Here is a 13,797-nt window from a genome sequence, read left to right as displayed (position 1 = left end):
AATGACATCAACTTTTCACAATTAAAGCTTAGAAGTCAAAAATGCAAAGGCCAAGGTCTCAACAGTAATAACGAGAGACCGTCAATCTAGTCATTCATTTCAGAGCCTATTGTGGTGCCCCTAACCCCCTTCCAATTTTAGAGGTTTTCCAAGCCCATTTTCCTATTGTAAATCACACTTCTCTCCCCCCTGTGGCTGCAGAAAAGACCCAGGCAGAAAGAGGAAACCAACGAGAGAGAGAAATCAGTGCAACTGACTATACATAAAAAGTGTTCAGAGGTGCTGAGTAGTTTCAGCTCCCATAGGCTTAAAACAGAGTAGTAGGTACTCAGCACCTCTAAAAATCAGACCCAAAGTGCTGTCCAAGGCATCAAGTGAACCAACTGTAAACATTCCCTTAATCTCTTCCAGTTACAGTCATCTCAGGCATTCCTTTCCGTGAGCCTGGGTGAATGCATTTTTAGAAGGAAGTGTGACTGAGTCAGCAGTGTCCCTTTCAAAGGGCTGCAGAGCACTTTCTGTTCCTGTAAGATACAGGCCAGAAGAAATCCAGGGTGCACAGTGTGCTCAAGCTACTGCTGGTGCTGGAATGACAGCTTCTGCATTCCTGATGCTTCATGATTTCAACTGTGGAAACTCAGAGCCCAGTTCTGTCGTCTCCCAAGCAGCCCTTGGGCGGACGTGTCAGACTGCTGAAGTCGACAGGATCCTCGGGTAAGTGGGCTGCTCCAGCAGATCTCTTTACATTGCACTCATGCCCTTCGGCACGTCACTGCTCTTCAATGCAAGAGAAGGCTGGGCACAATCTACCTGAGAGAACATTCAGTGTAAGTTTCTAAAGCTTCAGAATTTTGTTACCCTTAAATGTATTTGTTGAATTTAAAAAAAGAAAAGACGACTCCCATTTCACATGAAGGGATGGTGGCCACAGCAGAGTGGAAGGGACTCTGTTCCCCTTGCACAACTGCAGCACTGTATGAATGATACTCATTCATCTCCCCAGGTTACTTATACCATGCTCATCCTGAAGGCACCAGAGCTTCTAGCTGGCAATTGTACTCAAACGGACTCTAGTTGCACGGGCAGCCCTGGGACTGCCTTTGGTGTTGTTCTTCACCATTCAGTGATATGCAACTACTTATGTGCAGCTAAGCACCATGGGATGGAATGTCCAACCTTCCCACTACTGGGTTTCAGGGATGCGTTTGGCATGGCTCACGTTGGTGACTGCACCTCCCATGATAAAAGGGGACCCCCCCTCCAAACCCAACAAGATTTCAGTTCCTCTCCCTCTCTTTACGTTGCAGCCCTTCTTTGCCTGATGTCATCAAAATGAGGGGTGCTCAGAGAGGAAGGCCGGATAATGCTGGCCCCAGAGCCCAACACCATTGCATGATTTCCACAGATGAGGTCGCTGGGGACAACACAATGAATGGGGCATTGAGCAAGCAGTGAACCTAGCCTCTGCCAGCCTTGAGATCGGAGGGCCAAGGCCCCATCCTGCTTCTGCTGGAATCAGTAGGCAAAACTCCCATGGCACAGACTTGTGCACAGTCTGCTCTGTTACCCTGCACACATCCATAGTAACCTCATGGAAGTCTATGGAATTACTCCCGATTTATACCACAGTAAGAGCAGGATTTGGGTCTCGGTGTGGTGACGGTTTGTGCTGCTAGTAGAGCTGAAAGGCCGTCGTTGCTGTGTGCTCCTGGGGCTTTTATACCAGCCCTGGCTAACAGGGGCAGGAAACGCCTCGCTGAGTCTGCCAGGCCCAAAAGAAGCTCACTCTTTCCTAGGTTAATAGTGAGTTTCATCACTCAGCCACTTCTGCTTTTAAAGTCTGTGTCAGCATCTCCCAGTCCTTCCCTTCTCTGCCATCCCTTCCTTCCTTCCTTCCTTCCTTCCTGGGGAAACAGGAGAAAAAAAGCCCCCAAAAGAGTGATGGTAACAGCTTTTAATTTGACAAGAATCAATACATCAGTTCAGACAATACTGGTTTTGCTTCTTGTTTGGAGTTTCCTTCACATACCAGCAGGGAGAGGGGGACTTTGTCGGGAAGTACAGTTTTTCCTTGGGGCTTAAAGCATGATCAGTGTGCAAGTCAGTGCTTCTTTTTTTGTTTAAAACTCTTTTCCCCGGTGATTTATTTACAGTTACAGTACCTCTTAGTGATCAAACAGAAAAAAAATGCGTTAACGAGGGATACACGATCCCAAGTTGAGAAGGCAGATCTGATATTTATATATTTATACATATATATATATTTATGTGTATACACAGATACATTTCTCTCTTCTTTAAAGTATTAAAAAAATTGATCAACCTCCATTCTATAAAAAATACCTACTCTACAAGATAGAAAAATTTCCCTCTCAAAGTATACACCGATTTACACCCAAAGCTACTCTGGAAATATACATTACGTGGCTTCTTCCCGCAGGCTCAGGGAGGGAAAAGGTCCACAAGGGGGCAGCTTAGAGAATGAATGAGCAGGAGCTCTTGGCTTGCTGGGGGATGCTAACAAAGGTGTGGAGCGGGAGAAGGAAGATGATGGCTCATTGCTCACGTGTCCAAGGAAGAGAGAAAGCCTTCGCTGGAAGACAGGTTGTCTCATCTCTCTCAGCAGATATTACAAAAAAGACAAGCCCAAGGGTATTGTGCGTTCACAGAATGCAACTGGGGACTTCTCGAACATCCCAATGAGACTGGAGCTCCAGACCCTGCATGGGGGAGATGGAGCTGAAAGCAGTGACCTGCTGCCATCTGTCCCTGCAGCCGCTTTTTCTCTTACTTTAGATTTCAAATGAAAAGTTGGGTAAGTCTGGGTTAAAGACTTAATAGAAGGCAAACCCATATGAAGGTGGACATTTTGCACAGGCATCCCATGAAACCGTCTCTCCATCAAAGTGGGCAAGACAGGGAATGTCAGCACCACTGTGTATTTTTGGGATCCCCCAGCTATTCTCACTCACACAGGCTCTTCACCCACCTTAGCGACATCCTTTGGGTCTGCATGAATTGTTATGCAATTTCTTGTGCCCTGAAGAAAGCCATCTGAGACCAAGGGCTTTTACTTTCCAGATATGGAATAAAATAAAGGAGAGATGCCAGCTCAGTAGTTGCAATGGTCTAAGGGGGATATTAGGTAAGCGAAGGGGCTGTGGTGTTTATCACTCTCCAACTCTCAGCAGAGGAAGGATTTGAATCTGGTTTCCCTGGTAAGCAGCTGGACTAGCAGCTCAGATGTCCCAGTCCTATGAGCACATTTAGGATGTTCCAGTGCAGGCCAATGCACCAGGATTTTCCATATTTTGTACAGATTTGGGATTCAGACTGGCTAACAGGGCCCTTCTAAAAGCTAACCAGGTGATTTAAAAATGAAAATCGCCCCAGTTTAAAATAGAAATCTACTGTATATTCAACATGCTGACTGTGCCTGGAACCAGGATGCCTTTCAGTTAGAGGTCAAATCAAAATCAAAGCCAAGGAAGTTGGATCATTTGGGTGTGTGCTAGCCTGGAGGTTGTTCCGGTAGCCTGAGGTGAACAGGCATTTTTAATCAATGACTGTTTTTACTTACTGAATGATGCATTGTACAGGTTTTAAAATGCATAAAACTGGATGCATTGTACAAGGCTTTTAAAATGCATTTCACACTAGCCTGAATGGGTCTGATGTTAATATGTTTGTTGTTTCCCAGAGGCCCTCGATTTCAGCCTCCAGTCAATTGTACCCCTTAGCTTCCCAGCACCACCTTCACTGGGGTGTAAGACTCAGTTCTAATCACTACACTGTAGATGGCCTTGGTCGTCTAAGAAGTCAAACCAGCAGCCACCGGTCCCTGGTTTAGAGCCACTAAGCTACTCAATGAACGTGACAGCAAGCCTAGTGCATCGCAGCACAAGAACGGGGAGAACGCGGGCATGGGAAAGGGCTCTACCTCCAGTGCTGCAGTATCATCAGCAGAGCCCACCTCTGACTGGACCATTGCAATACACTTCATGTACCACTGGCATTCATGCACATAGGGGACGATGGCGGAGGTCCTTGGCTTTCGAAACAAGCATGTGAACAGTTCATGTTGGTCCCCTCTGCTAGAACTTACTCGTTGCACCACTAGGGGGACCAGCCTGAACAGCTGCGTGCCCACTTATGGCTGAGCACTGCTACGGCGACATGGGTACTGTGGGCCATACAGCAGAAGTGAGGAGGACATAACAGCTACCAGGCTGACTCCAACGCATGCTCATTAACCATGAAGAAATCACAGCCCTTCCTTCACTCACGCAACAAAGCAGCAGGATAGGGAGCCGCTGTCCTTCCATCTACTGCTGTGTGGCTTTCACCCCTCGCACTGACTGCTACCTTACTGCAGTCCTGTCCAACTCGGGTCCCATGGCTTGATAGAGAAGTGCCAACATCTGATGCTGAAGGAGCATGCCACAGAAGAGGAACGGGGAGTGCTGAAGAAAGCTACTCCTCTATATTGTGTGAGGAATGGAGCCAGATGAACAGTGAATTTAAAGAAGATGCCGTATGTGTAAAATGTTACCAAGCCAGAGAACAAAAATACAAATGCCGAGGCATGTGTCGAATTCCAGTTACACCTCATATCAAACACAGCCATTCTCCTGCCCCCTTCCTTCCACTCATTAAACGGAGAGAAAAGTCATCTAGGGTTCCTGCATGCAACCCCCATGAAGAGGGGGCGCGAGATGGTGCTAGCTGTGCAGCCTGAGGGAGGAACTTTGCACTATGGTCAAAAACATTCTACGGGTGTGGAACGAACATTTCTCATTCACAGATCTGCCTCAGTAAGGGTGTCCTGGGCACTTTGGCAAAGCAGATTTCTGTGCTGTGCAGAGGAGGGCAGGAAATTATCTCAGAAGTCAATTAACTAACTTCTCCACCCCACTATTATTCTCTTTTCATTAAAGTTTCAGCAGAATAAATCTATACACGACCCTGTATTTTGCTTAACTGCTTAGACCTATTCCCCACCCATGTGCCACTAGGGATTTCAGGGTTACATATTGTGACAGTTCCAGTTAGCATTTGTCAGCCCCACTGTTTGATATGTTCCATCGACAGGGAGGCAGGTCCTTTCCTTCCCCCTCACCCCACTCCACGTTTTGCTCCATTTATTCTCCAGATTCCCTTTCACCCCTTAAAGCCAGCAAGGGTCTTGAAAGAGTCCAACAACAAAGCTTTGTTGCTGGTTTTCTTTTTCCCCAGGGCACTGGATTAATTCATCCAGTGATCTGAAGTGACACTTCATGTGCCTTCATGCAGATCAAAGAATCTAAAGTCTCTCCTTTGCCTCTCAGTGCACCAAGTCCACCCCAGATCAGCAGCACACAGTCTGCAGCTTTTGGCTTCCTTTACTTGACTTCCAGGATGGATGGGTTGGTTTCCATGATGGCCACAATGATCCGGTCAATGTAGTCTTGCAGGCGGAAGTTAATCTCCTCCTGCTTTTGAATTGCCTCCATGAGCTGTAAGGGAGGAAGAGGAGGAAGCTGGTTACTGATAGGCCACAAGTCAGGGCCACCTAGCACAGATTTCTTTGCAATTCACCCTTGACAGTTTGCTCAGCAAAAAAAACCACCAGAGTCCATTACAAGGGCCCTTTGTCCCACAAGCTGCATCCTGCATAAGAGATTCCCTGCTCCAATTTTAGATTTAAGAGGAAAAACTGCATGCATCTTAAAAGAGCTACTGGTGATACATTCATTCCTGTTACTGTCCAGCACAAACTCCAGTGAAATGTACATCCTCCTCAAAACTCAGCTTCAGCTCCCTGGAATCTCCATTGTTCTAGCTTCTTGTCTCTCGTGGGGGAATGTGGGTTGGTCGGGGAGGCCATTAGTTGTTCTCTTACACTCTCTAGTAGCTCTGTTAGTGGAAGCTACTTGTCTGCCCAAGTCAAAGCTAAGCCACAGGCTCATGCTGAATATTAACGTTGTGGGTCTGGTTTCCAAACCTGGAACCTCAGATGGCCAAATCATACTTCCGGATGCACATATCAGGCAAACAAACACCTGTTTTAGGCACACAACAGCATGGGGACTTCAGCACTACAGTGTGAAAATTGAGCTTGTCACTGAGTTTCTTTAGGGTTTTGTGTTTATGGAATGAGTCTCACAATCCCTTATAGTCTCACCTTTCCCATGAGAGAATGAGGATTCTTATACTCTTAGACACCTGCCCCCACTGACAGACAAGGTTTACTCTAGTGCTCTTCCTCTAGCTGCCAGACAACGGCAGTGACTTGTCCCAAGAGAAAGGAACATTGCATGGATCTCACTCAAATAGCAACATTTCCTGTCTCGCTTGGCTCCTGCTGGTGAACTCGTCTGTCCATGTGTGCAAGTGTCTGAGGTGCAACTACACGAGAACTTGGTACAACAACCAGGGAAGGAGGAGAAGCATAAAGAGCACAGCCATGACGGACCCAGGGTCTCAGTCCTCCACCAGTCGTAAGAGGCTAGCTTGAGATTTCTAAGGTATTAAGCAGACAACATACATAATCTTCTTTACATTATCTTAGCAAAGGGCATGTTACCTCATGAACAGCACAGCTAGCCCTTGACTATAGCCTTGCCATGGTGTGCACCACCATCTCAAGTAGTGTCTGGTTTCTATGGGAAGCCATGACTTATGGCAAGTCATCACCTCTGCCAGATGGGCCCCTTTCTAATTGCAGCAAGCTGTAAAAGGAATTGCTGTGGCTCTCAGTGGGATCCCTGGATTATCAGTAGTGATCTCTACGGCAGAGAGGGCACTTTCAGCTCCTTCCCGCACACGTAGGTGCTTAGGAGCCAAGAGAGGGGATTAAAGACATCACTCGTGCTAAGAGGAAGTGGTTTGAGGTAAACAGGAATACACTTTCTCTAGACACCACATAATACCTCGTCTCTGGAGACTGAGCTGATTTCTGCAGCCAGGGACTCGGAGAAGGAAGCTGAGAAGAGGTTCTTGGCTCCCTGAATGCTAAGATTTATAATCTGTCCATTCAGCTCGTCATTCTGTTCTTTCAGATTGCGGTTATCCTGCTCACAACAAAAACCCAGAATCAATACGTTCATAATTTACATTTCTAGAGCTCCACAGATGGCAGGTGCTGTAGGTGCTTTATGAAAGGGTTGCTCTACATTTTACAGCTGGTGGAATAGAGGCATAGTTAAGTGAAATGGCCAAGGTGCCCTGGTGACTATATGGCAGAGTAAGACCAGAATACAGCTCTCCTGACTCTTGTTCTCCCCTGAGCTAGCAGAGCTCTGGGAAGCTTTGCTCAGTAGAGAAGTGTATACATGCAACATGCTAGGGAGATTCTAACCCCCTATTGTTCTGACCAGATTGATCTGCGATGGATCAGCGTTTCACTGGGGTATCTCCAGAACGCCTCCTCTGGTCCAGGATACTGAAGTGAGGCTGAAATCTGCCCCGCCAGCCAGGGAGATAGTGTTCTGCAGTCCTCTGTTGAGCTGAGAAAGGCAAAGCATTCCCCCACAGTGAAACATGCTCACGTTGTCTGTGCTACTTGGGCGGGCTATGACGACTCTCTCCCAGAAGAGGCCTTTAGGCCAAACAGACATGGTAGCTGTGACTATAGTGCTGAGATTTCTCCCCAGTGCCTCTCCTGTTTCCTATACACAATCCCAGCTGTGCTTTGCCAATGCTTAACTACACCTCCAGTGGCTGAACAACAGGCCGGTGCAGTCCCAGGAGTCTACACCGAGTAGTGAGGCCGGATATGAAAGTCCAAGTTGCTGCTGTGGTGTTGAATTGATTGGCATCTAGTAGCCAAACCAAAACATCACCCCCACCACCCCAGTACCTGCTTGAGCCGCCTAATCTCTTGCTCCAGCTCCGTCTCCCGCGTCCTGCTATTGTACTCTTGGAGGCCCACGCTGCTGCTTCTGCCTCTTCGCTGCTCTGCTTCAAGTTTAAACAGCTGCAGGTGCTCCAGCTGCTTTCGGAGGTCCTCAATCAGCTGCAATGCAATGAAGGAGAGCGATAGCGCCCAAGGGCTGTAAAGTGCCACAGCGCTAAGCACTGAGCGAGCCTCCCTGCTGCACCAGAGAGGCGCATGAGGTGTGAAACAGCAGGAGGGGAGCGAGAACGGGCGGTATGAAGCGTACAGAAATCACAGTTATGTTCTCAGTGTTATATTCTTGTCCTTCCCCTGTTAACACTGGCTAGGCCCAAGTTCCTACCTCAGGCCTTTGCCATTACACCTTTACATCCAGACAGAAATATGCCATGTTGAGCAGGCTGGTGAATCCTGACTTGTGCCTTAGAATGTGACTGCAGAGACACATGCTGGAGAGAATTTTAATGTACATGAAAGCGAGAGACTAGGTACAAGCTGATGCCACACACAGGGCAGGTGCTGTGCCAGCTCCCCGTCCAGCTAAGCCAATGCACTTCTGCAGACTGCCTTCCGACGAGGCACTGCCAAACAGCAATGGTTCAAAGAGTGGCAAACAGCCACAACAAAATGATCAAATACACTTTCACCTGTTACTCAGTTTAAATCCCCTATCGCTGGAGGAATAAGGAAGAGCTGTTCCACTCAGCTGTGTCCATTGTAACTGTGAACACTAGACACAAGCACGTGGAAATGAAAAAGCATGCAGGTAAGGGCAGCTGAAAGCATCAATTAATTTCTCTCCCTCCAGTTCATTGTTTCTTCCATTTGGCAACAGCAGATTACATTACGCTGATGATAAGGTGAATTCACGGTGCAATTTGTATCTAGGGTTATCGAGGAACTAGACCACCACTGAGCCCTGCATATAGGATGCGGCATGTTGACCTCTCGGGAAAGTGCTTGTAAATAGCTGCAGTTTCCGCTGAGGACTCCAGGGAGAAGGGTGCGGACAGGCTGAATGGTGTCAACTGTTCACTCTGCTCACCTCCTGAGTGGACTCCTTCTCCTTCTGGAATTGGTGTCTCTCCTGGGTCAGTTTGTCCCCCATCTTTCTCTTGCTTTCCTGCTCCTCATTGAGTTGAGCAGTGAGGTCTTCTATCTCATCTAACAACTTCTGCTTCTCCTGCAACAAAGTTTAGCAAGATGAAATCACAAGACCTTCCCCAGAGCATGGCAAGGCCCCTCTCCTGTCATTCGGAGAGGAGAGCACATATGCACATTGCCACATGGGAACATTCTTTTAGCCGACGCGTGTTAGTTTGGACACTTTTGTCTGCTGTGCTTTCACCTGTTGTCTGAGGACTTCACAGCCTCAGTGCTTTGCCAGCAGCAAACAAAATGCATCAGCACAGTCAGGAGAGACATATAATAAATGACTCCTGCCATAAGCTCCATCTGAGCAACCTCTTGCATCTGCACAGAGCCCAGATGGCTTCAGGGACTCTGCACAGGGGCAGGACAGAGCTGTTGCAGAACTGGGGCCTAAGCAAGGGCTACTGGATGAAAATGACATCAAATCAAAGGAATCCCTTAGTTTAAACAACAGCTGCCCCCTCAGAGAAGTTTATAATAGAGCCAGAACTCTGATCTCATTAAACCCTTTTTTATCCTGGGTTTTAGCTGAGCATGGATTTCACAGAAAGCAAATAGACAATGCAAGAACCCGAGTAATGTAAATTAGTATCTAAAACTGAACTATACCCATGGATTTTCAGAAGAACCCTTTTACTATTCTTCACCTTGGCTCGATGGTTGAACAGGGCAGTCAACTGAATTTGTTCAAAGTTTAAAATCATGTAAAACTCATTATTTAATTGTGACCAGAGCCCTGTGAGTGACAAGGTTTCTTTATGCTGCTGCTACGTTTCCCCATATGATCAGCCAATGTGCCATGTGCTGCTCGTAAGTTTTAACTTGGTTCCAACTTTAAAGGTGATTGCTGGAGTCCCTTATTTTTATACATGCCAAATTTGTCCAAAAAAATTGTAGGTGCTTCACGTTATATGCCTGGAGAAGTGACCTAGTTTTCAGGAGTGCTGAGCACCAGCAGCCCCCAGTGAAAATTCAGTCACTTAATTAGGCGCAGACACTCATCTTTGCAAAATGTGTTACTAGTTTGTAACATGCATTGACATTTTCTGTGATGAAAAGTGCTTTGTCAACGTGAAATAATATTAACAACCAGGAAATCTGTTTCAAACAAAAACAAAGGAGACATCCAGTTTATCAGCAGGGGGTTGCATCCTCCATGGAGAGCTAATTGCATCTGTTACTGCTCATTAGCCACATTAACTCTAATTTAAGCTAAAATAGAGATGAGCAATAACACGTTATGAGGAGAGGATAGTCAAGAATAAACATATCTCAGGTGGCTGGATGCACCTAGGAATCCTCACAATTTACACCCTCTCTCTCAGATCTAGTGTTGCTGTTTGAAATGTGGGATTGTTATTATTGTGTGTTATTAAATTATATTCTTTATATAGCATCTTTCCTGCCAGGAAAATCTCAACCCACCTCTCACTGGGTGGAGCTTTACAGTTTGTTTTATGCAGGATCTCAGACGAGATCAGGGATAGTCAATTGTTTTTTGCTAAGGTCCAAATTTCTTGGTCAAGGTAAAGTCAAGGTCCAAACTCCAGAGAAAATTATACAAAAATAACAATAATAATGATAATAAGTAAATAAAAAGATTTCTGGGTCCGTTCAAAAGCATCTGGCAGTCTGGTTTTGGCCCACAGTCCACCTATTGACTATCCCTGGACTAGACGATCAGCATAGACCCTTCTGGCCTTGAAGTTTATGAAGCTAAGAAAAACTTGAGGGCCAAATTTTAGGCCCTTGAATCCATATTTAGGCACCTAGATCAAAAATTATTTCTTCAGGGAACCTTATATATTGGCAAACATAAGCCAGAAATTAACATAATTTAATATATACCTATTATATTACACACAGACACAATACAGCCATATTCCACTACACACACCCCTTTCCGCACTCACACAAGTTAGTGTAAAATGTGTCCTCTGCTAAAACTGAGAATTAAAACATAGAACAGTGATAAAGTCTTCCATGACATCCCCTTCTCAGTTACGCACACAGTGGAACCTGGGTGTTGTGACACAGGAGGAAAGCTGACAATCATTTCAGTAAGCTGCAGCAGGAGAGTGTCCAACCTGTTAGGGTGAACCTGTGTGCACTGCCATGTTTGTTAGTAAAGCTTCTCTACAAGAAGGTTCCATCGTCCTGTATTATGTTTTCAGTTAGCAGGACCCAAGCTGGAAATGAACTTCCTCACAATTTGCCACAAGAGGGCAGAATTTCATTCATGAAACAGCAAAGAGATTGATACATGTACCCTACATAAGGCAACACCAAACAGCAGCACTGCTTGTTTGCGTGTATGAGGTTCTATGCGCAGCTGACAGGATTACTGCTGAAGTACATTTAGGACTGCATTGTCTCAGAGAGGTTGGTCCTGGGTCTACAGATTTTACAGCGACAAACACAGTGACTCAGTAAGTATCTACAGCACTACGGCCTAGGTCCTGGTTTCTATTTAGGGTAGGACTAGAGGAAGAAATGGCTCTTGCTTGTTATACAGAACTTGGGATTCATACAGGTCTGTTGTGCAAAGCGTTCCATTTCTGCTGTTTGCAATTGGCAATTAGCCTAAAAATATCAGCTGGGCTCACAACATAACATAGCCTTCACCAAAATTCCTGACTCTGAGGGAAAACCACAGCGAGCTCTTATTCTGCATGGGCTACACTGCCTCAGAAGCTAGGAAGAACACAGGTGCCAGTGACTAATACACCAACAGGTTAACTCAAGGCAAGTTGGAATGTGCACTGCAGAGATGCTAATGTATGATATGCTCAGGAAAGCCAGCAGCGGGCCAGGGTGCTGAGTCATAGTGGCATAATTAATGCCACGTCCTATGCAGAGATGCACATTCACGCTTCACCGCTAAGGAATCTCTGGCACAGACCAGATCCCTCAGCCTGTTTTCAAACACGCCAAAGTAAGAGCCTGAAGTATCTTTCTAGGTGAGAAGGCTCTCCCTCACCTCCTCCAGCCTCTCGATACTGGCTTTCAGACAAGGGACACAGGATCTCAGCTCGCTGTTCTCGTCCTCCAGCTGCTGCAGTCTGTGGCAACGAATGAACACATTTAGAAACTCTGCTACCAGAGCCCTGAGACTAGAGAAAATCGTGCAAGCAGCAAAAATAACAAGAGCATATTAGTGAAGACCTGAGCGTGAATGTAGAGTGAGGATGGACTCTGCTTTTGTCTGCCCCACTCCTCCTCACCAACAATCACCGGGAAGGAGGAGACATCTACCCAGACTTAGCTGGAGTTGTTTGAAGCCCTCTGCCTAATTTTTGCCTGCTGTGACAGATCTCACCCCCCAGGGCACCAGGCCATCCTTCAGGCTCAGTACTGACTACCTTCATTGCCCCACAGTAGCAAATCCCAGCTCTGGGCACTAACGGGTGAAACTTGTTATCTGAGCACAGGCTCTTTGCATTCCCATTATTTCCCCCTGTTTTTGCTGCCTCTCCTGTTGGTATTTTTCCCTCAGAGGCCAAGTGCCAGGGATTGGCACACAACAGCCAGGAGTCCAGAGATGGCCTCACCTAGTGCCTCAGGTTCAAATCTCTCAAATTCACATGGGTAGTGTTCCTCCCATATTACCTTCCTGGTCCTTTCTTGTCAGTCATGGCCAGTTAGGATTGAGCAAGAATGGAATGTTCTGCATTTGCTGAATCCCTAGTGAAAAGCACCCAGCCAGGGAGAAGAGACACCCCTCACCCAGGACAGGTTGGCTCTGCCCAGGAAGCCAGCCTGAGGGTGTGGGAAAGCCTGCAAGGTGGTTACTGCCTGATGAGATCAGTCACTAGGAGCAAGGGTGTTACGCAAGCTAGTTTTCAGCTCAGATCTCCCCATGCTGCTGTTACCATTCCTCTGGGACAGCCCCAGACAGTGCTGTGGCACTGTTCCTTCTAGAACAAGCAAACACTGCTCAGACGCTTCTGTAAGTGCTCCTCCCTCTCAGGGCTGTTCAGGCAGAGGAAAGCTGTAGTCCTCGCCTTGGGCGCATGCCTGTTGAAGTCAAAGGAAGAACTTCCATTGATTTCCCTGGGAGCAGAGCACATACTTTGTGCATGTCTTTGTGAAGCTGACTCATGTGACAATGTCAAACTGAGCTCCAGGGACTAGTCATGCGAATGGGCAGGAGGTTCAAGTGAACACCCTCGTTATTCGCACTGTTAGGGGCAGATCAAGAGGGAGCATGCATGAGCTAATAGAATCCAAATGGAAATTTCTCTCTGGCTGGAGACAAGTGTTAGAGGTGGGTTAATTTATTACCTTGGGACAAAGTTACAGAGGAAGGAGGTAGTCAAAACCAGGGTTTAGAATTACATGGTGGCCAGCTTTATTGGAGGCAGCATAGCCACAGCTGGAGTTTATTCTGGAAACTAACCCACAGCTGTGTTCTAGTTGTCACTGATTAGTGATACACCCCCAAAGCGTCACCATGTGGAGGATATGGCAGCTGTACCAACCTGGCTTGCAAATTCTCAATCTCAATACTCTTCTCTCTCTCCATCCTGGTCAGGAGCTCTCTCTGTTTTCTGATTTCCTCCAGGAGCATCTCATCTGCTTTCAACTCTTGCTCCTTCAGCTGTTCCTCCAGGGCATTAGCTCTTTGGAGAAAAGGAAAGAAGGGGTTTAGCCAAGTCTGACATTACACAGCTGTGCCACTAGCATTCAGATATTTTAGGGAGAGGGGTGTCCTCCTTTCTCTTAACCCTCCTCCCCTCTTCCTCCTATTGCAAAGCCAGTAGAAGCCA

The 13,797-nt window shown here is 46.7% G+C and overlaps 1 protein-coding gene across 3 annotated transcripts in view; it reads right to left on the bottom strand.

Moving 5' to 3' along the window:
• Positions 1 to 1,939: 1,939 nt before the first annotated feature.
• The window catches only part of RAB11FIP3 (RAB11 family interacting protein 3), a 214,908-nt gene continuing 203,050 nt past the window's right edge, over positions 1,940 to 13,797 (bottom strand). For all 3 annotated transcript variants that reach the window (XM_050968147.1, XM_050968145.1, XM_050968146.1), the window contains 6 exons: positions 13,510 to 13,650; positions 12,009 to 12,090; positions 8,922 to 9,059; positions 7,841 to 7,996; positions 6,912 to 7,052; positions 1,940 to 5,495 (listed from right to left, as the gene is read on the bottom strand). In XM_050968147.1, coding sequence (XP_050824104.1) covers positions 5,382 to 5,495; positions 6,912 to 7,052; positions 7,841 to 7,996; positions 8,922 to 9,059; positions 12,009 to 12,090; positions 13,510 to 13,650 — 772 coding nt within the window. In that variant the 3' untranslated portion in view covers positions 1,940 to 5,381. The remainder of the gene's footprint in view (positions 5,496 to 6,911; positions 7,053 to 7,840; positions 7,997 to 8,921; positions 9,060 to 12,008; positions 12,091 to 13,509; positions 13,651 to 13,797) is intronic.

The sequence above is a fragment of the Gopherus flavomarginatus genome, chromosome 9, assembly GCF_025201925.1.
Source record: "Gopherus flavomarginatus isolate rGopFla2 chromosome 9, rGopFla2.mat.asm, whole genome shotgun sequence".
Lineage (NCBI taxonomy): Eukaryota > Metazoa > Chordata > Testudines > Testudinidae > Gopherus > Gopherus flavomarginatus.
Note: the sequence above shows the minus strand (reverse complement) of the source record. Positions and strands in the feature narration are given on the sequence as shown.